Here is a 20,488-nt window from a genome sequence, read left to right as displayed (position 1 = left end):
TCTGAATGTAAATGAGGCTCAATCCACGCAAGATAAATCCAATGTAACTGTGGTGAGGATTATATAAAGTCTCACATTAACCTCTGTGCTACAAACGCTGTCCCACAACGAGTGGGTCAAATAAAACGTTTGTCTCCATCTGCTGACAAAACATGAAAACACAGCTCAGAGTGACTCGTCTGCTCCAGATAAATAATGTGATCTAATATTCTCTGAGTTTTCTGTGGCCATCATCAAGTCACTGATATTTTAAACTGATACTGAGAAAAACAACAAAGAACGTTTGTAAAATCAATATGTGAATATAATGGTAGAATGGTGTGTATTTAATTTACTCTACATAAAACTTAAATGTAGTTATAGTGTACCATTGTTATATATATATAATACATTTTGTCATGATATAACTTATTTACTATGTGTTATAAATTATGCAGTTCAACAAAAAAATATCCGGAACACAAAAAATACATCATTTTGAAGAATAGTTATTGATTACCTAGCTAGAATATGGTTTTAACTGTTCCTGCAGTAATTATAAGTAACTAAGTACATACTGTAGACTCAAGTACTTTTTTTTATTGTATATTTAAATATACTATTATGCAGATTCAGATCATAATAAACAGATAAATGATGATTCATCATCATCATTGATTAAGTTACTTACTGTCTATCTAGTTTTGTATAATAAGTATTAACGTATATCTGATGCTAATACTAACATACCTTTGAATAATTTTGCACACTGTGGTATTGCTACTTCTACTTTCTCCAAACCACACAAAGTGATTTTGCCTTCTAGTCCCCGTGCTGTTTCCATCCACACAGTCTGATAAGAACACGAGTCAAAATCTCCATGAACATTTATTCAACAACGGCAAATCAGATCAATGATCCACTTGTTTTCTTCCAGACACACAATTACCATGCTACAACATAAACGTTAAAGTTTATACTTTATGTGGGTCAAGTGTATGTATAAGCGACCTGAACCATTAAACCATTCCTTGCCAGATTTAATGGTTACATTACAACACCATACCAGTAAAGTTAAAGCCAATCATCATTTGAAACATGACAAAGGTATGAAATAAATAAAATCCCAAAAGAATGCATCATAGAACCATTTCACTATAATTACACTATATACTATGTTGTATTTTTATTGAGTCACGTCCTGATCATTGATCCATTATAGGTTTTTTTTTTAAACACACAGTGCATTCAACTTAGAACATTTACAGTAGCATTTTTCAGTATCTTAATGAAAAAGCCATGACAGGAACATCTATGTTTCATCAAGGGTCACAGGAAACATCATACAAGGGCCACAGAGGTCAACATCCATACCGTTAATAGCAGAGGGTGGGCAACAGGAGCTCACCAAGTGTAAACCATTAAAACACATTGTTAGCGGTTATGAAACGGACAAAGATGTTCATGGCAAATTGTGGAAGTGTGCCGCAGTATGTGCAAGTTCAGTAGTATGAAAAAATCTAGAGTCATTTTACTGAGCTGCCTGTAGCACTGGCTCACGGATGATATGATTTACAAGATGGGTTCGAAAAAGTCAAAAAGGCTAAACATCACACGGCATCGGACAAACATATCAGAGTCATCCGACTTCAGTTCAAAACACAAGGACTAAAAACATGGGATGAGTATTTCCGCCGACCTAAAATATCCCCAAGTCAATATTCTGTAGTCAACTTTAATTCCCGCTAACATCAACGACTTAATATCGTTTAAGACAATTTAAAAACATGTCTGAACCAGGGCGGCTGCTGATAGTGATCTGTTATTTCTAACATGTGATCAGTCAGAGGGTTTATCTAGAGCTTTTCTATACAGCTAACAAAATCAATAAAAATAAAAATACTATCAGCTTCCACGAGACGTCTCAAAAATAGTTTTATTTTATGAACAAAAAAAGGACAGGGGGGGGGGAGGCGGCAGCGGCTCAGCATATGATCCCAACAACTGAGACACTTTACCGAAAAATAAAATTCTCATCCTCTAAATCAAATTGTAATTATTAAAAAATGTCCCTTATCAATGTTTTTCTATGAGATCCATCCAATGTCAACGATTTAACAAACCACGTGTAACTGCTGCTCTGTCAAAAAGTGTTCATTGGTTAATCTAACAGAACAGGAAATCGATCGTAAATCAATATGAAATTTACCTTGATGATAAATATCCAAACAACCTGTTCAGTGCTTTAGGAAAGACAGGAAGTCGTCAATGTCCTGGATCAATGGGCTGAAAATGAAGCTTCGACGGGTGGAGGAAATAGTCAATAATCAATAAATACCTAAGTAATAGTGTCTGCAAGTAAAGCTCTGGGCCTTAAAAACCTCATTAGTGAAAAGATCTGGGGGAGCAGACGACACACAGACAAACACACACTGGAAGTTCGGAGGACAGCGGGTGGAATTCTCAAATCAAACATAAGACAACTCTGTTCTTGAAAGGTTTACGGATGATGGCACCACCGGACACAACAAACAGCTCTCTAACCAGCACCTCCCTGAGCCATGGCTCTCCTTCCTTCAGCAGACAATATCACGTAGACTGTTACCTCCTCCTGGTGAACTGTACTCAGATGAACATATTGCACGTACGTACGCACCTACATTATGAGTCTTGCAAAGTAAAAATGCTGCAAAGGATGACTTAAGATTCTGAAGACTATGTTTCGTTTAACAGTGCATGCTACACCGTGATGCAGAGTATGGGAGAGGGAGAGTGAGGGGGAGGGGAGGCGACCTGTGTGGTTGAAGGCCAAGAAATACAAAAGAAGACATAAAAAATAAACATAATAATTTGGTTGTTTCTCTTTTCTTATCGTACTGGGGGGGGTAAATAAGTGGGTGTACCAATCAGGAAAGGGTGTAAGGGACGTGACTTCATTAGTTCCTCTCATGGACCATGCTTACGAGTCCCTCTCCTCAGCATGGCTCCCGATCGGAAGTGGAAAGATGGATCGCCCCTTTCAGTCGTCTCACGGAGGTGGAGCAGGGGGAAAGCAGGCAGGACCATGGGCCAGGATCGCTGGGGACAGGGGGTTAGTTGAAGCCGGTGTCGGTGTGGTAGGAGTGGTGTCCATCCGCTGTGAGCTGGGTCGTCTCTGTGGCCGACGGCTGCAGCACTATGGGATCAACACCAGCCTCTGTTTGACAAAGAGAAACAAAAAGTGTGTTTGCGTTAACCCCTCGTCCATCGCTTCCCCCGAACAAATGAAGAAACCGGAGGTGGTTCTGCATCACCTCTCTCGTCAGACTGCAGCTGGGCCTCCAGGTCCTCCGGGGACACGTAAAACTCCTGGTCCTGGCCCTCCCGAGGCCGTGGTTTACATTTTCCACAGCAGCAGTTGCAGCAGCAGCACAGGCAGCAGCAGAAGTAGCAGCCGGTGGCCAGGCCGCAGAACACGAACAGAGCCTGCAGGAGAGCAGATACATGAGAGGAGGCCGGGACATGACAACGGGTGTGTGAGGAGAAGATAAGAGAAGCAGGTATGAATGGAAAATGCAAACGCTAAATGGTCCGGGTCTTTCCCCCCCGCCTCACCTTCGCCCACCAGCTGGAGAGGACGAAGTAGGTGTTAACGTTCTCTTCTCCGAACTGCTCGGCCACATACAGGCCAAGGGAGCCGTACTTGTCGTAAATGTTACGCTTGGTGGGATCGTTGAGAATCGCATGGGCGCTGTTTATCTCCTTGAACTTATCTGCCGCTTCTGGATTGTCGGGATTCTTGTCGGGGTGGAACTTCAGCGCCAGCTTCCTGTGTGGAGGAAAAACGACAACGGTCATCTGAGGGGAGGCCAGACCTTTCTGTGGCAGTTCATGTGAGGAGGAGGGGGTGGGGGGGGGGGGGGGGGGACCTCTCACCTGTAAGATCTCTTGATGTCATCAGATGTGGCGACCTTCTCGACTCCCAACACGAGGTAGAGAGAGTCGCCAGCGGTGGACAGAGAGCGTTGCCTCTGATGTTCAGCCATGATTCCTTAAGTCCACAGACAAGAAAACCTGAAGGGAAACACCTAATTTGTTAGAATCACCTGTTTATCCCGACATCGCTTCCAAAATATAAATAATGCAGGACTTTTACTAAAGTGAGGCCTGTGTGGCTGCAGGCAACAGCTGCCTCGGCTGGACACATCTGTCCCGTACGTGCACGTATGGAAACATCCTGCGTTGTGTGAAATTTAGTGGAAAAGAAGTTAAAGAGCAGCGACAGGGCAAATCCTGGAGTAATCTAATTTCCCACTGCCCCAATCTGATTCCCACAGATTTTTTTCAGTGTAATTGCACAAACGATGTAAATGATCCTGCAGGATTATTCAGTTACTGACATGTTGGCCGGAGCTGCGTCTGCTGGTGTCAGTAAATCAGCAGCTGACAGTCGGTGCTGCTGCAGGAGAGCGAGGTTTCATCGAACTGATGCTGCAAATGAAAACACACAAACCCACCCTGCTGAATCCCACTGGGTGTCATCTTGACTCAAATGAATGGCCACCGGCGCGTTTGAAGCCCTGCAAAGCGCATTTGTACATTTTCGCCTCAAACTGGCTGTTCTGACGAGAGGGTGTCAAATTTCTGTGTGTTACGAGCCGCATCCCGTGGCAAAGCGTGTATCTACGAAGGATTAGAGTGTGTGGGTTCGATGCTAGCAGCGTAATCTCTGTGCGAGCAGCAGCAGCAGCAGCATCAGCAGCAGCTCGGCTATAGCGCACAGCATCCATGTTGGTTTGCTTCCTGGCCTGGTGTTGATGCAGCCAGGGATGGATCGTCAGCACTAATCTTCAAGGTGAAGGAGCAGCGGCTCGAGGAAGAGAGGGAAGCGGACGTGCAGGGGCGCGCTCACCTTTCAGTGTTCTCCGGTGCTCTGTGAGGCCAAAGGATCCCTGCAGCTCGTGGTTTGAGGGGCTGGAGCGTGACTATGGCCGCATAGTACAGAACCTCTGAGGCTTCACACAACCATGGACAGCTGCAGCACGGATCTGACTCCGCCCCCTGCCCAACCCCCACGGAGACCCGACGTGCGCGTGCACAGGCGGACTGCGATGATGATGATGCTGAAGATGAAGATTAGAAGGGATGATGAGGGGATGATGTTGAAGATGATGAAGGGAATATAAAGATGATGATAAAGATGAAGAAGATGATGGTGGTGAGGATGATGATGGTGATGATGATGATGATGATGATGATGATGATAATGATGAAGAAGATGATGATGACGAAGATGATGATGAAGTCAAATTTATTGTAAACTTTGCCATATGTTCAGGACATAGACAGGATTGAAAGGCTGTTTATCTCTGATCCCCATTGTAAACATATAGATGGACAGAGCATATGATGATGAAGATGATGAAGATGATGAAGATGATGAAGATGATATGCTGGCTCAGCACCAGCCGGCCCGGGAGGACCATCGTCTAAGAAGCGAGACGCCCTCTACTTTATGCAACACTTCTGTCACCAAAGTGTGTGTGTTCAGTCATCTGGAGCTCGACAACTCAGCAAGCTAATGGTAAGCAGTAAAAGTGTGTGTGTGTGGACGAGAGACAGGACTGGGTGCTTCCCAGTGATTTTCAGTGGGAGGCACTTCAGCATAAACTTAGGGGAGAAGTTACACTTTGAATACTAGGTCCTGTAAAACCAGTATTCTGAGACTGAACTGACTTACAGTAAAAGTTCTTGTGATCTTGTCTTTGCATTGGCTGCTGTTTTTTATAACAACAGGCCGAGACCGCTGCAGATCGATTGGATTACCTTGCTCGTGGCTATTGTTTCCCTCTGTTTCCAGCATTTATGCTAGGCTAGGCTAAAAGCCAGCTGGCCCAGCTTCAGGAGAACTGTATTGATCGTCTTATGCAACTCTCCACAAGTAAGCAATTAGCTTAAGTGAATTTCCCAAAAATGCAAACTAGTCCTTTAAATGTAGGGATTTCAATCTGTTGAGGTCTTTATTACGTCTGCAAAGTTGTCACCTATAGGTTTGTTTGTTTGTCTGCAGGATCACACTAAACTGAAAGGATTTCAGTTTTACAACTCTGTGTTAACCCCCACCCAGACTGCTAGGACCCTGTGTGACACTCGACTGTCAACTCTTACTGCCAACATTACTGTAACAACCCGTTCCTGTAGAATCATGCTGCACAACATCAGGAGCATACGTCCCCTTCTCACTCAGAAGGCGGCGCAGGTTCTGGTCCAGGCCCTTGTTATCGCACACCTAGACTACTGAAAGTCCCTCCTGGCTGTTCTACCTGCTGTTGACATCCGACCTCTGCAGCTCATCCAGAATTCAGCACCTTGACAGTTCTGTAACCTACATTCACTCACACCACTTCGCTCCTCCACTCCCTTCACTGGCCACCAGTGGCTGCCTGCATCCGTTTCAAACTCTAGTACTTCGGATCGAGTCCAGTCTACATCCAGGACATGGTCAAACCTTACACCCCAGCCTGTTCACTCCGCTCTGCATCTGCCAATCGGCTCGTTGCTCCCTCACTGCGAGTTAAACACTCAACAAAATCACCACTGTTTGCTGTCCTGGCTCCTAAATGGTGGAACCAGCTCCCCATCGACATCAGGACATCAGAAAGTCCACACATCTTCCGCTTCAAACCAGAAACACGTCTCTTCTTTCTATACTTTGAATTAAAACACGCGTTAACGCATTATGATTAAATTACAGGATTAATTCGTTATTTTTTTTTAACGCATTTAACGCATGGGCACAATGACATCCTATATCATCCTATAAAAAGAATGGATAAGAAGCTCAAACAATTTCTGTTTGATTTAAAAAGAAAAGAAAAAAGTTTTATTCAACCATACAATGGCTAAGAAGCCCGAATTCTGTTTAGGATGAAGATTATATTAATGTTCCATATGGAATAGCAAAGAGAACTGATAAAGAACTGCTGAGTTGCAGCACCATTGTTTTGTTTACTTATGATTATTAAAGGAAAACATGTTAAATATATATCCATCTTTTGTTTTCACAAAAATATACAGAGAAATCTATAATGTGATTAATCATGATTAATCCATAGAAACCTGTGATTAATTTGATTAAAAATTGTAATCATTTCACAGCCTTAAATATAATATAATACAACTTTAGTAGCACTTAAATGGCACTTACTTAAAGTCCTTTGTAGTTTTTTTTTTAAGGAATTTTAATTTTCTTGATTGAATGCACTCATCCGCTTTCGATAAAAGCGTCAGCTAAATTGAATGTAATGTAATTTTCATAAAAGTATTGAGGGATGGGAAATGGGACCTCTAATCTCTAGCTTTTATTTAATTGCATTTTGTATTGTTCTATGTTGCTTTGATCATTTGTCATGTTGTTAATGTAAAGCACTTTGAATTGCCTTGTTGTTGAAATGTGATAAACAAATACACTTGCCTTGCATTACAGTTTGGAGAAGATCCAGACAAACGTGTGATTATTTTCTCTCTTCCTTAATAAAATGACATATATAATTACAAATATCTGTGAATAATTAGTGTGCATTATTAATACCCTCCAAACTAACTGCAACTTGTTCAGTGCAATATCTATCCATATACCTATCCATCTATCTATCTATCTATCTATCTATATATATATATATATATATATATCAATCCATCTATCTATCTATCTATCTATCTTTCTTTCTTTCTTTCTTTCTAATAAACTGAGGAGAACTGGCGCAGTGTAAAATGCAGATTGTGACCACACCAAATATTGATTTAATTTATTAACTGGACGTTCCAGGGACTTAATTGATAAATAGAAATATTCCTTGTATTATTCTTTAATATTTAGCTCCATTCCTCAGTCGTTTAATTGAATCTTATTGACAAATAAAAAACACAAAGTTCCACATTCATTTATTTCACTTCGCTTCCTCGGCAACCGTGACGTCATCGCCGCCTAACCCAATCCACGATCTCGCGGGACGGACGTTAAAGCTCTCGCGAGGTTTCCCCCACGGTAGTTAGCTAGGAGCCGTTAGCCCGGTTCCGTTAGCCTGGATCTGTTACACGGGGTCCGTTAGCCGCCAGTAGCTCGGCTGTCCCCGGTGTGGAATCTGACCCTGACCCCCGTGGCAGCACCGAGAACCGGCGCCCCTCCACCGTCTCCCCCCCCCGCCGAGCAGGACGCGCCGTCCCGGGGCCTCTCTGCACGGTGAGTCGAGTCGGTGCACCCCCCCCTTTGCTAACTGACAGGAAATGGGTTTGTTTTGGAAGCGCCGCTGCACGTCCGCATCCTTACTCACAACACACACACGCATCCGAAATGCGGTGCTACTGCACAAACACGGTGCCTGCGGTTGTGTTGTTAATTGTCGTGTGTTAGATGTGTGTGTTGCCTGGTTGTCACCTGTGTGTAGCAGGGTTGTAAACCCGGTTGTATCGTCTGTGCTCGTGCAGATGCAGCCGGTGGCCGAGCGGTGGCAGCCTTGCTCACATTTTGTTTTTTGGGGGGGGTTCTTTGCTCCTCCAGCGTCCCAATGATGAGTTATGCTGAAAAGACAGAAGACATCACCAGAGAAGAGTGGATGGAGAAACTGAACAACGTGCACATACAGAGGGCGGACATGAACCGGCTCATCATGAACTACCTGGTGACAGGTGAGGGGAGCTGTCAATCAATCAATCAATCAAGTTCTATCTGTACAGGTCACAGTTTGTCTCATAGGGCTTCCTCTGCCCTTCACCCACAACAAGAGGAAAACTACCAAACACCTTTTTAACGTAGATAATAAAACATAGAAACCTCAGAGAGAGTCTGATGTGAGGGATCTCTAACTGTAACTGTAACTAAGAACCTCAGCAAAAACAAAAAGACACAATTTGTAACATAATGAAGACGTGTGTCGGCGTATTTGTACATAAGAAAATGTGTTATTGTCAGTAATGGTAGAATATGTGAGAAGACATATTGTTTATAAAGCAGCATTGTTGTAATCATCGTCCAGGATCAGCTGCGACCACGAAAGACCAATATACATTCAAATTCCCTCCATAAGATGTTATGAATTTAATATTTCGCAGAGAAAATATAGGATAAGGAAGGAGGGACGAGGTTTGTGCAAATCTACATACATATACAGCTAATGGGCAACCATGAACGGGCTGTGCAGCATCAGACTGAGGTAGTTATAATGTAATACATGTTATATAGGGGATATGGAATATTGAGGAATGCAGCAGGGAGAGTCCTGCTCTAGGTGTTGGTTTAGTGTTTGTATTGTTTCTGCGCACAGAAGCTCTTCCTCTTTCTCTGTGTGTTTGCCTACATGAAATGGAAACGCTTCCTCGACTGCATCACGGAGAACAGTCCATTGTTTGAGTGGCTGAGCTCTTTCACTGTTTTCCTGGCTTTTGTTCTGCACCGCTCGGTGTAGATTTGCCAGGTAGGGAGCTCGGTGGAATGTGTGCTCAGCTGAACACATCAAAATGCATCATTGCATAAGGCTGCAACTAAGAATTATTACCAATTCATCTGAGATTTATTTTCTGGCTTTAAATGACAGAAATCCCTCTGTTATTTCAGTCAAAACTGTACTTTAGAATGGTGGTTAATAGAGTGGAAAGAGTCCCCTTGAATTAAATCGAGACACATCCAAACAAACACACTCTTTGATATCAGATAATACATACAAGCACTAAAACCTCAGGTGAGTCATTGAATGTCATAGTGTGTCCAGGTGCTAGAGACCAGGTCAACTGGACTTGGTTGAGTTTCTCGAAGATGTTTCACCTTTAATTCAAGAGGCTTCTTCAGTTCCAGCTGGCTGCTGGGAGTCCCAGGCATTGAACCTGTAGGGTGGTTGAGGTCAGCTGAGAGGCTGGCCCCACCGTGCTGTTGGTTTCTGTCGGGGACGTTTTGCAGGTCGTTGAGAGTCGTTGAGACACCCCCCCCCCCCCCCCCCAAGCGAGTCATGTGAACTGAGGTGTGAATTGTAATTGTAGATCAGGTGGATCGCAACCTTTGTCCTGATCTATGCCAAGATTTTATTTCTTGGCACATGTCTCATATTTCCACCACGTTTCATGTAAATCCGAGTTGTAGTTTTTGCCTAATCCTACTGAAAATACGAACATAATAACCAACACCACACAGAATCATCTGAGCCGATATTAAAAAAAACGTATTATGTCTGTAACTTGAACTCACTGTCAAACTGGTGCGTCTTAACGCTAATCAGCTTCTACTCTTAACTATCCTGTATGTCTTTGCCCCTGTCTGTGTCTGTGTCTGTGTCCCATGTTTCCAGAGGGATTTAAGGAGGCAGCGGAGAAGTTTCGGATGGAGTCCGGTATCGAGCCGAGTGTGGACCTGGACTCTCTGGACGAAAGGATAAAGATTAGAGAGATGATCCTGAAGGGACAGATACAAGAAGCCATCGGACTCATCAACAGCCTTCACCCGGAGCTGCTCGACACCAATCGATACCTGTATTTCCATCTGCAGGTACATGTGCACCCAGCATGGCAACAGCCGTCAGGAGTTCATGATCGTGTTGTGAGATTTGTCAGGGTTGAAGTTCAGGATCAGTTGAAGATGTTCTTTCTTAGCAGCAGTGAGAGAAAGGCACAGCGACATTATTTAAGTGTATAGAGCGTCTTTAGGTGTAAACCCTTCCATAAGCTGCTGTTCTACACCATGAGATTATGTTCCTTGTCATCTTTCCCGGTTAAATAGGACAAAAATTGTAAAACTACTTTCTTCAACTGTTGCTGTGTGTTCTTTATTCTCCTTGCAGCAGCAACATTTGATTGAGTTAATCAGGCTAAGGGAGACTGAGTCAGCGCTGGAGTTCGCCCAGACACAACTGGCCGAGCAAGGGGAGGAGAGCAGAGAGTGTCTGACAGAGATGGAGAGGACACTCGCCCTTCTGGCTTTTGACAACCCAGAGGATTCGCCCTTCGGAGACCTGCTCAACATGATGCAGCGGCAAAAGGTCAGAATGATTTGTCATATGGTTTCTCTCCAATCTTTGACCCTGTTAGAGTCACTATCTGAGATGTAGGTGGTGCATTTAAGGCCTTTTCACAGATCTACTTCTGTTCTTTTGGTCCAAACCAAGTAATAAAACAATGTTTCTTTAAATCTCTGTAATATTTCAGTACAAATATCCACATGTTAACTGTACCAAGCACAGTAAATGTAGAAACACCTGGAAACAGCCTCATTAATTATTGTGGTGTGTGGTTGTATAGCTGCTTTCAGACATGAACTGAACTCCTGAGATCCTCTGATGTTACTGTGGGCTTTCTCTGTCTGGCCCTCTAGTATTATTAAGTCCTCTGACGTGGGACCACAGCAGGATCCTCTGCAGGATTCAGCATGAGCGAGTGTGTGTGTGGGGGGGGGAAACAAACACTTTCAGTGGAATTAATACTTTGCATCTCGTCGCTGCCTAATGCAAAACGACTCACCTGAATCCTCCAGAGGATTTGCTGCTGTGTATCTGAGCGGAGAATGTCCCACTATGTTGTTCATGTGTGAAAGGAAAAGTAATCCTGGGGACATGTCTGAAGACAGTTCATATAAACAGTAAGAACACAGTGAATCTGTATTGTATGTTTATTTCATTTTGACTGCAACAAACATCTTTGTGCGCAGGTGTGGAGTGAGGTGAACCAAGCTGTGCTGGACTATGAAAACAGGGAGTCTACGCCCAAGCTGGCGAAACTCCTGAAGCTCCTGCTGTGGGCACAGAACGAGCTCGACCAGAAGAAGGTGAAATATCCCAAAATGACTGACCTCAGCACGGGAACCATCGAGGACCCCAAGTGAAAATAACGGAAAACACACAACCACCTTCCACGTCTCCTTAATTTATAATCAGTCAGTGACTGTGTGACAACCAGGTAACATATATGTATAAAATAATACTACATTGTTTTTATTTTCCATGTTGCATCCATGAGAAGTAAGACTTATAGACTCATTGTGTAAACTGTAAATTGCTGTAGTTGCAAAGCGACAGAAATTATCTACTTTAAATACAAATCCTGGATTTTCAGACGGATCTCGGAGACGACAAAATTCAGACTGCTGTTTTCATATTTTGTTTTTCCAAAGCTTAAGTCAGTATTAATTCCCCCCGACAATAATTTACCCAGAAAGAGAGAGTTGACGGTGAAAAAGAACAACGGTAATACTGTGGTGGGTGAGGAACCGGAATCCAGGCTGAACTGTAACGATGCAAACTCTGAAACAGCAGATACACAATTAGCCTTTTTAATGAAGATGTGTTTAGACTGAAATGAAGCATTCATCTTAACATAAATTCAAATTCTAAATTTCTTACTTAAAATGTTAATACTTTTCAATTAAATGGAGAAAATACGCTTTATAATGTAATATAATTTTAATTTATATAATATTTTACAGATTTGTGTTCAGTATGGTGTTTGGCGATTTGCTGTAGCATCAGTCAGTTGCTTCCTACTCCTGAGGATCTGATGATTGTATGTGCACAGTGTCGGTGGCGTGAACGACCTCAAAGGAGGGGAAACAGGTTCTGAGTGAAATCAGAGACGCCCAATGTCTGATTTTGGTTTTTACATCAGTGGGGTTGAGGTGATGATGTTATTCAAATTTCAAGCTTCAGCCGGTCTCACATATGTAAGCAGGGTTCCCACGCTGCGTGAGACAAAGGCCTGCTAAGGAATGAGGGAGCTGTCATGTTTGCTCTCTAGTTTAAAACTGTCTTTAAAACTGTCAGACTGAAAATGAGTTGGAGTTTTTGTTAACGAAGGTCAGAAAGATGGACTTTCTTATCTGCGCTGGTTAATTAAAGAACTTTCTGTCCATTTTGCCACTTTTAAAACCGTTTTTCACTTTATTGCATGCAAGTGTTTTGTTTGTTTGTTTGTTTATTTGCAATGTGGAAAAGGCACTTGTGCTTGTTTACTTTTTTTTATTTGGTTTACTTTCATAAAACAAACTTGCTGCTAGCTGTCCATCCTTTATTTCTTTTAATGTTGCATTGTCTTTATATATATAGAGATATATATTGGATTTTACAAACGCAAAAACCCAGAGAGATCACACCCCTTTTTATTATTCAACATTTTTAAGAAGTATTGAAATAAACAAAACTTTTGTGAACCATAAAAGAGCTGTGTTTCATTTTGTGAGTTGTGAGCATGCATGAGTAACTGTGTAAAGGATCCGACACGTGGCGGTTTCTCCACGTCAAAGCAAAGCCAGGCCAAACGTGCTCCTGTCAAACATAGTGAACTAGCCAGTCCACGTTTGAGCTTTGTTCCAACAAGTTTGACTTGTTTGGCTTGTTCGCCTCAGGAAGTGAAATGTAGCTGGAGTGCTCACACACTCAGTGCCGGAGAGTTGCCCGGCTTACACAGAGGAAACTGGTGTTCTCTGAATGGCTGACAAGCACACATCATCAGACGGCTGGATGGACGTCAGTGAATCTCTGCTGAAACCCCAGATTTGTACAAAAAGCAAATGTAAGGAAGAGGAGCCTGTGAACACCATCCTGTGGCCAAGGTAGGACATTCAAATCAGACTGGGAATCACACTCTGCACCACAGAGAGACGCACCCGGGTGGTTTTCTTTTGAGCTAAATGCCATTAAGGTTTTTCTTTTAAATGAGTCGCAAAATGTTGCCTTGATATTGTTACACACAACGTTTTGTGTATATATAACTCCTAAAAATTATTAAACAATATCTTCAGCTTCCTTTGCTATTAATTATTTTACCATCAGCTTCTCGAGTGTGAATTTTCTGGTTATTTTGTCTGCTAGTGATTGAAAACTGAACAGATTTGGGATTTGTTCTGTAAATCAAAAAAAAAAAAATCACCTTGGGCTGTGAGAAGTGTTTGTGACATTTAAAAGCCCAAAGCATTAATCGGTTGCGTCTCTGTTTACATGAACTCAAACATTGCTTGAACCAAATTCAGGTTTTATCAGCGCCGGCGGGATGATGCCTAGGAGCCACCTCTTTGAACCAGACTGAAATATCTGAAGCGCTGGAGGGATTAGTATAAAATCTTGTGCAAATATTAGTTTAGTATATCTCCTGACTTTATGACTGTAACAGTTTATTCTCACTTGGCACACGTCACCTTGTGTTTAGTAAAAGCTTCTCATCTTGTCCAGCTGCTTAATGAGATTTAGGATGGAATACCTGGTGATGGCCTCGAGCTCAAACCACGGCTGAACTCACAGTTTTTTCCACTATTGACATAAAGTAAAAACTTTTTTCCTGCTTTGTGTTTGAAGAGTTCTGGCACAAAAATGGACGCTGATGCTGTTTGTTGGCTCCTGCCTCCTGTACTGTGCCAGGATGGCCATGCCGATCTGTGCCGTCTCAATGGCCACTGCTTTCAAATGGAGCAAGATCGAATCGGGTCTGGTCCTGGGGGGATTCTTCTGGGGCTACTGCTTCACACAGATCCTGGGGGGACATGCCAGTGACAGGTGAGCAGAGCATGCATGACTCCAAATGGCTCATAATCAATGATAATAATAATCCTAATTTGTGACCTCTGAGGTGATTTTAGTGTTTGATGGTTGAACTGTGTGATTGTTGTGGTTTCAGAGTGGGAGGAGAGCGCGTCCTGTTCATCTCGACCGGCCTGTGGGCTCTGATCACTGCCCTCACTCCTCTTCTGGCTCAGCTCAGCTCTCACACCCTCGCTCTCATGACCCTGGCCCGAATCCTCATGGGGCTTCTGCAGGGTGAGTACTGCCCTGGTGACCATATGGACAGAAGCGCCCTAAAGAGTCAAAATATGCACTTTCCCTTTGCAATGCACAAAGTGGATAAGAGGTATTGCACTCTTAATAACAGGGAAACTGTTGATTAAATGGGACATATGCAAATGTCTCTGATAAGTTTGTATGCCATTAGTTATTTAATGCTATAAAGACTTATGATAAGGTTAATTACATCTTCTTCTTTTTTTTTTACAGTCTTTGGCCTCACAGTCTATACCGAGGCAGATTTTTTAAACTTTTGAACAGAGGCTCGCTCCCCCTGTTTGAAGCTAAGCTAAGCGAGTATGAGCTCATAGATCTTGTGATTTCTTGCAGGTGTGTTCTTTCCGTCTCTGGCCAGCATCTGCTCACAGCGCGTCGTGGAGGCGGACCGAGGCTTTCTAATGAGCACTATGCACAGCGGTAGTTATCTTGGGTATATTGGACACACACACACACACACACGAACACCCACACATACACACAGGGTTCACTTTTGGGACAATCCATCAAATAACTGGTCTTTATTATGAAATCTGTCCACAGTTTAGCTATGACATTAACACACACACACACACACACACACACACACACACACACACACACACACACTTCTAAACCCAACCTTTGTTTCACTCTATTGTTGTTCTCCCAGGACGTTGCTGGCAGGTGGAATGGGATCCATCATGCTGGACCAGTATGGCTGGCCAAGCATGTTCTACAGTATTGGTTTCCTGTCCTCACTCTGGGCATTCCTCGTTTGGCAGTGTTTTTTAAAAGGTATGATTAAAACCTTACTATCTACGTTGATGCCATTTAGTTTCAGACTGTTTGATGTGCATGTGCAATCTGTGGCTCAGGTGAAGTTATCCCCAAGCCCCTGGAAGCTCAGTATAGACGGAGTCATCAGACAAAATGGAACCTGTCCCACATGTTGCGTCTGTTTAAGAAGCCTCCTGTCTGGTACAGCATAAGTTCTTTAATCCTTCACTCTTCACCAACACAGGACCACATGAGTGCTTCAGCCATTTGAACCCCAGCCCTCGCTCTTTCTCTCCGTCTCTCTAAGGTCCATGTTCTTCGCTCACATGTGCGCAGCCAGCACCTCCAACACGTTATTGTCGTGGCTGCCAACATATTTCAAGGAGTCCTTTCCAGATGCCGCAGTATGTTTTCCACACCCTGCATCAGGTCATCGTTAATGACATTCTTCGGATTCCATTTGAAAACCAGTGACGTTTATTTCCACACCTTGTCTTGCAGGACTGGGCGTACAATGTAATTCCTTGGCTAGTTGCAATCCCTTCAGCTTTGAGTGGGGCATACATTTCAGACATTCTCATCAATCAAGGTATTAAATAGCTTCTCTTTTTTTTTTTAATTATGTATTAAAGTTACAATATCCAATAAAAATGTATTTTACAATTTGTTAAAATTAGTTTTCTTCCTCTGGCAGGTTATAGCAGATCATCTGTGAGAAAGATAATGCAGGTACGTCGGGTCAAACACTTGTGTTTGTACATTTATCCAGCGTTTTCTAAAGTGATAGAAAAGTGTGATTGCACAGAAAGGTTTGTCTTGACAAGCTATACTTAAAAGTTATGTAATGGAATTTTTTTTTGCTCCTGGTGTCAAACATGTGACGACAAGCTTTAGAACTCAGAGGTGAAAGATGCAAATGAACTGTTTTTCACTTGCATACTTCAAGATAAGGTCATCCTTTGATAGAGCCACGACAGCAAGAGTGTCTGTGTCACAGCAGCAATGATGACACAATGAGTGAATGCCTGTGGAAAATCTACAATTCAAAACATAACTATAATTAAAGTGACCTTACAAACACTTGTTCTGAATTAAGATAAGATAAGATGATAAGATCAAACTTTCTGGATTCCACCCTGAGGAAAGTCACCTGTTACAGAAGAACATGTTTGTTTCATATCCCACCAAATGTGACATCATTTTCATGTACAAATGAAATGCAAATATTATGATCCCTGTCCTGGGCTTTGACTTTTGGTTGTGCTGTACTTTACTCAACCCTCAGGTTATGGACTGTGCCTTTTAAATACCTAAAGTTTGTGTCTCTCTCGCTTCCTCCCTCCTCAGTTCTGTGCCATGGGCGGTTCCAGTGTGTTCGTTTTGCTCCTGACGGGAGAAGCATTTACCTCATTCACCTCTGCATTGATCTTTGTCTCTGTGGCTGTGGGTTTATCCACCTTCACCAGCTGGTAGGTGAAACAGATCCCGTCCCTGTGTGAGAGGAACTGCTGCAACCTCGTAGTCCGACTGAGATCAAATGAATTTACACTCTTAGTAAAGCTCTTCTAGATTTTTGTTAAAACACATATTGTAAAAACTATACGCTAATATTAATATACAGTATCGGCAATAAATTGATATTAGCTCATATATCAACACATTTCTGTTGTTTTAAATTTTTTCCCCGCAGATCAACACCAACTCTGTGTCTCTCTCAGTACTTTTCATAACAACAACTCAATTTGAAATAACTTTACACACAACGCAGGTTATTCAATGTGCATAAAAAAGAAAGAAATAACAGCTGTTTGCACAAGTCAGGGATGGGTAGCTTGTTGGACTACTTTCTTAGTTTTGGAAGAGGTCTGTGAAGAATAAGTTTCAATTCTCAGGCTTTACATCCACGGACAGTGCTTTGTGTAAATTGGTAAATGAGATTCATCCTCGTTCATTGTTCTGTATGTAAATGTAGATGTTCCCTGTTTCCTTGTGTTTCAGCGGTGTGTCTGTGAACGTGCAGGACCTCACTCCCTCGTGTGCTGGTGCTTTCTTTGGTGAGTTTGTAGCTGTCGACATTAAAGATTCACAAAACTGTCATTTTGTCATTTTTGTTCATGAAACTTTATTCCTTTCCTCCAACAGGTTTTATGAATATGTTGGGTGCTTTTATGGGTATGTATTATTTGAAATTTACTGGAAATATAACATTTATCTGCAATGACACTTGTTCATTGTTAAACACCGGCCCTGATTCTAAATGTCTGTTGTCCCGGTGTGTTTCCCAGGGGTGGTGCTGGTCTCCTTGTCGGGCTACCTGATCGAGGTCACCCTGTCGTGGGCCTCCGTGTTCTCCCTCATCAGTTTAGTGAACATCACGGGTCTTGTGGTCTTCCTGCTATTCGGAGATGCTCGACGTGTTGACCTGGAATATTGCAGCCCGATTTCTGTGATTTGACCCAAACCTCGTGCTGCAAACACCCGACATGTGAGACTCATATTTAAGTCTCAATCCATTCTGCTGAACCTGCCTGTGGATTTTGCAGAAACCAGGAAACACAGTACAGCCGAGCGTTTATTAGCAAACCTCTGGAGAGTTGGAAATGGGAATCACATTTTCCTGCTGCACAGAACTAGAAGGAAAGACCTCTGGAAAATGAAGGAACTTGAATGTTGCAGGCGTGTTTTTGTTCTTTGTGTTTACTGTAATTCTTGATCACTGTCAGTATGAATATTTAACTGTATTAATATTTAATGCAGCGAGTTTGACATCCACATCAAAATGTTTACACCGAAGTTGTTTTTGTAAATTCTGAGCTGAGATAGATTACCTTTGGAACCTGCAGGAATATGAATCTGTCCATTGTGTTTAACTTTAACTTTAGGCTCTGGTATATTTTTTTATTACACTACAGCCAAGAAATGGTTCAGTACCATTATTGTTGTCTTGATATTTATCTTTATCGCCCCCTGGTGGCTGGCTAGAATACAGGTCACATACCCTGCCCCCTCCACACTAGTCGATGGGATGGTTTCTGTAATTTTGGTTCTTCTACACAGAAATGATTTGGTTGCTCTGTAGACTTTTTTTTTTTATTGAATCACTTAAACAGTGGGAAGCCAAGAGTCATGTTTACTTCCAATGTTTGTGGTGTTGTGACTTTTCTTTTAAAGTCTGTGAGTTTTTGACATTCTGTGAGTTTTTGAAATTAAAATAAAATATATTTATATTACTACATGTGCACATTCTTCATCGATTCACCGCGGGTCCGTCTTCAGCACTACTAAGTGTGTGCGTGGGCCTGTGTGTGTGTGCACCAGTAATAGGGGCAGAATCCTGCATCCACGTCATGACGTCATTACCCCTCATGGCCAATGAGGATGTCTCACGCGCATTAGGACACGCTTTATTTAGGTTTGATGCAGAGGAATGTCTCAACGTTAAGGAACCAGCGGAACCAGAGGAACCAGCGGGGATTGAACCCTCAAGGTCGAACTGGACTGAAGCTCATCACCAGAGGGGAAATGCGGACTGGACCTCTCCGCCTCCATCACTCACACCCCGCTGCTGCAGCCCGGAGGTCGGTGCTTTGGCCTGTCCTCCACGGAGGAAGACAGATGTCTCCCGGGTGTCGGGACCTGCACATCAGGAGAATGAGAAGAACCAGGAGAGGAAGCCCTCTGCTTGTGTTTGAATTCATGTCTTATTATATATTGTTCCTCTCGTCGTCTGAAGGTGTAACTTATCTGAGTGATGTGGTGTCCGCTCCTCGTGTTCACAGCGGACCTTGATTTATCAATCACACAATTAAGGCACGCGGTGAATGCCAAGAGAGGAATCGAACTCTACATTCAGGAAGACTTCACTGTGACACCTCCAGAGGATGAGTGACAGATCCACCACCGGCCTCTTCCAACAGATGTGACAGCAGACACAGGCCTCTACATTTATTTGAATTCCATTCTGCATGTTTTTCTTATTGCGAGGATGTGATTCCTCCACTTCTTCTATTTTATAACAGCCATGGCCGGATTCATCTCCTACAGGGCCCTGGGGCAATAAATACACGGACCCCCCTAATACGTTACATATTATCTCACCTTCCAACCACCATTGAAACTCACTAGAAATGAAGTGGCATGTTTTGTATAATTGATTGATCCGTTGTCATGTGTAAGCAATTCATTGTGTATTAGTTAGTTTTCATATTAAAGTATCTCAGCCTCTCCGTCTGTGATGTTATGTGCCCCCCCCCCCCGACTGTTTGCCTTGTCGCTATTCTTTTTTTTTCAAATTTGTACTGATTCCCAAGAGAATAATTAATCTTAAATAAAAAACAAAGATATATTTATGAAAGTGATATTCATGTGTGTGATTTGGTGCAGCTTGATTGAATTTAAGGGGACATTTGGGCCTTGACGCTGGCATGACCCCGGCTGACTAACATTGTACTTTCATTTGAGTTGTTCAGGGGAGAAAAGAAATTGGAAAGTGTTGACTTGGTTTCAGGAAATTGAGTTTTTTCTTAAACTACTTCTAAGATGGAATAATTATACCTCGCCTGGGGTTTTCTAAATTACTTAAACAGAACAATTAAGGCAATTTGAAGAAACACTTTTAAGCAAATGAGAAACACGAATGGCACGACAGTCCCCGTAGTTTGAATAAAATCATGTCGATGTCACTTTTCAAACAAAAACGCAGAATATTTTGACACCGTTACTCAATGCAGCTGATTAGTTTAGATTTGTTATCTTTGATTTCAAAGTTTTATGTAAATGTGACCTTTTTAAAAACCAAAACACTCTTGAGACATATAATTATTTCCTGGTCAATATATAGGAAGATATAACTGAGCAATCTGCAGGGAACCAGACATGAAATCTTTCCGGTAAATGCTATTTTCCTGTAAAATGTTACCTTGAAACTAAAAGAGCCAACTTGCATTCACAGAAGAAACAAAACAAAG

General features: G+C 42.5%; 3 protein-coding genes across 6 annotated transcripts; 2 read left to right on the top strand and 1 right to left on the bottom strand.

Annotated features, from left to right (window-relative positions):
* Positions 1 to 854: 854 nt before the first annotated feature.
* dnajc5aa (DnaJ (Hsp40) homolog, subfamily C, member 5aa) lies at positions 855 to 8,444 on the bottom strand. Of its 2 annotated transcripts, none has more exons than XM_062391244.1 (5): positions 8,396 to 8,444; positions 3,895 to 4,032; positions 3,574 to 3,787; positions 3,273 to 3,444; positions 855 to 3,175 (listed from the first exon to the last, which is right to left on the bottom strand). In XM_062391244.1, exons 2-5 carry the CDS (start codon positions 4,002 to 4,004, stop codon positions 3,072 to 3,074), a joined length of 600 nt encoding a protein of 199 aa, XP_062247228.1. In that variant the 5' UTR covers positions 4,005 to 4,032; positions 8,396 to 8,444; the 3' UTR covers positions 855 to 3,071. The 2 variants fall into 2 exon arrangements, with proteins under 2 accessions (XP_062247228.1, XP_062247227.1); XM_062391243.1 differs by lacking the exon at positions 8,396 to 8,444 and adding an exon at positions 4,871 to 5,025.
* On the top strand, positions 5,076 to 13,149 carry LOC133956308 (glucose-induced degradation protein 8-B homolog). 3 transcript variants are annotated; one of them, XM_062391239.1, is made up of 6 exons: positions 5,076 to 5,176; positions 5,352 to 5,542; positions 8,519 to 8,646; positions 10,296 to 10,492; positions 10,785 to 10,982; positions 11,648 to 13,149. In XM_062391239.1, the coding sequence occupies exons 3-6, from the start codon at positions 8,526 to 8,528 to the stop codon at positions 11,819 to 11,821; spliced, it is 690 nt and encodes a 229-aa protein (XP_062247223.1). In that variant the 5' UTR covers positions 5,076 to 5,176; positions 5,352 to 5,542; positions 8,519 to 8,525; the 3' UTR covers positions 11,822 to 13,149. The 3 variants fall into 3 exon arrangements, with proteins under 3 accessions (XP_062247223.1, XP_062247224.1, XP_062247222.1); XM_062391240.1 differs by lacking the exon at positions 5,076 to 5,176 and having other exon boundaries at positions 5,296 to 5,542; XM_062391238.1 differs by lacking the exons at positions 5,076 to 5,176; positions 5,352 to 5,542 and adding an exon at positions 7,982 to 8,200.
* A 240-nt stretch (positions 13,150 to 13,389) lies between these two features.
* LOC133956271 (voltage-gated purine nucleotide uniporter SLC17A9-like) lies at positions 13,390 to 18,751 on the top strand. The gene is made up of 13 exons (XM_062391185.1): positions 13,390 to 13,543; positions 14,283 to 14,480; positions 14,602 to 14,741; positions 15,096 to 15,195; positions 15,415 to 15,539; positions 15,620 to 15,722; positions 15,829 to 15,925; positions 16,023 to 16,110; positions 16,216 to 16,250; positions 16,869 to 16,990; positions 17,520 to 17,575; positions 17,664 to 17,693; positions 17,807 to 18,751. Exons 1-13 carry the CDS (start codon positions 13,419 to 13,421, stop codon positions 17,974 to 17,976), a joined length of 1,389 nt encoding a protein of 462 aa, XP_062247169.1. The 5' UTR covers positions 13,390 to 13,418; the 3' UTR covers positions 17,977 to 18,751.
* Positions 18,752 to 20,488: the final 1,737 nt, after the last annotated feature.

This window comes from Platichthys flesus, chromosome 7 (genome assembly GCF_949316205.1).
Source record: "Platichthys flesus chromosome 7, fPlaFle2.1, whole genome shotgun sequence".
Taxonomy (NCBI): domain Eukaryota; kingdom Metazoa; phylum Chordata; class Actinopteri; order Pleuronectiformes; family Pleuronectidae; genus Platichthys; species Platichthys flesus.
The sequence above is the reverse complement of the archived record's forward strand: the minus strand, read 5'-3'. Positions and strand labels throughout refer to the sequence as shown.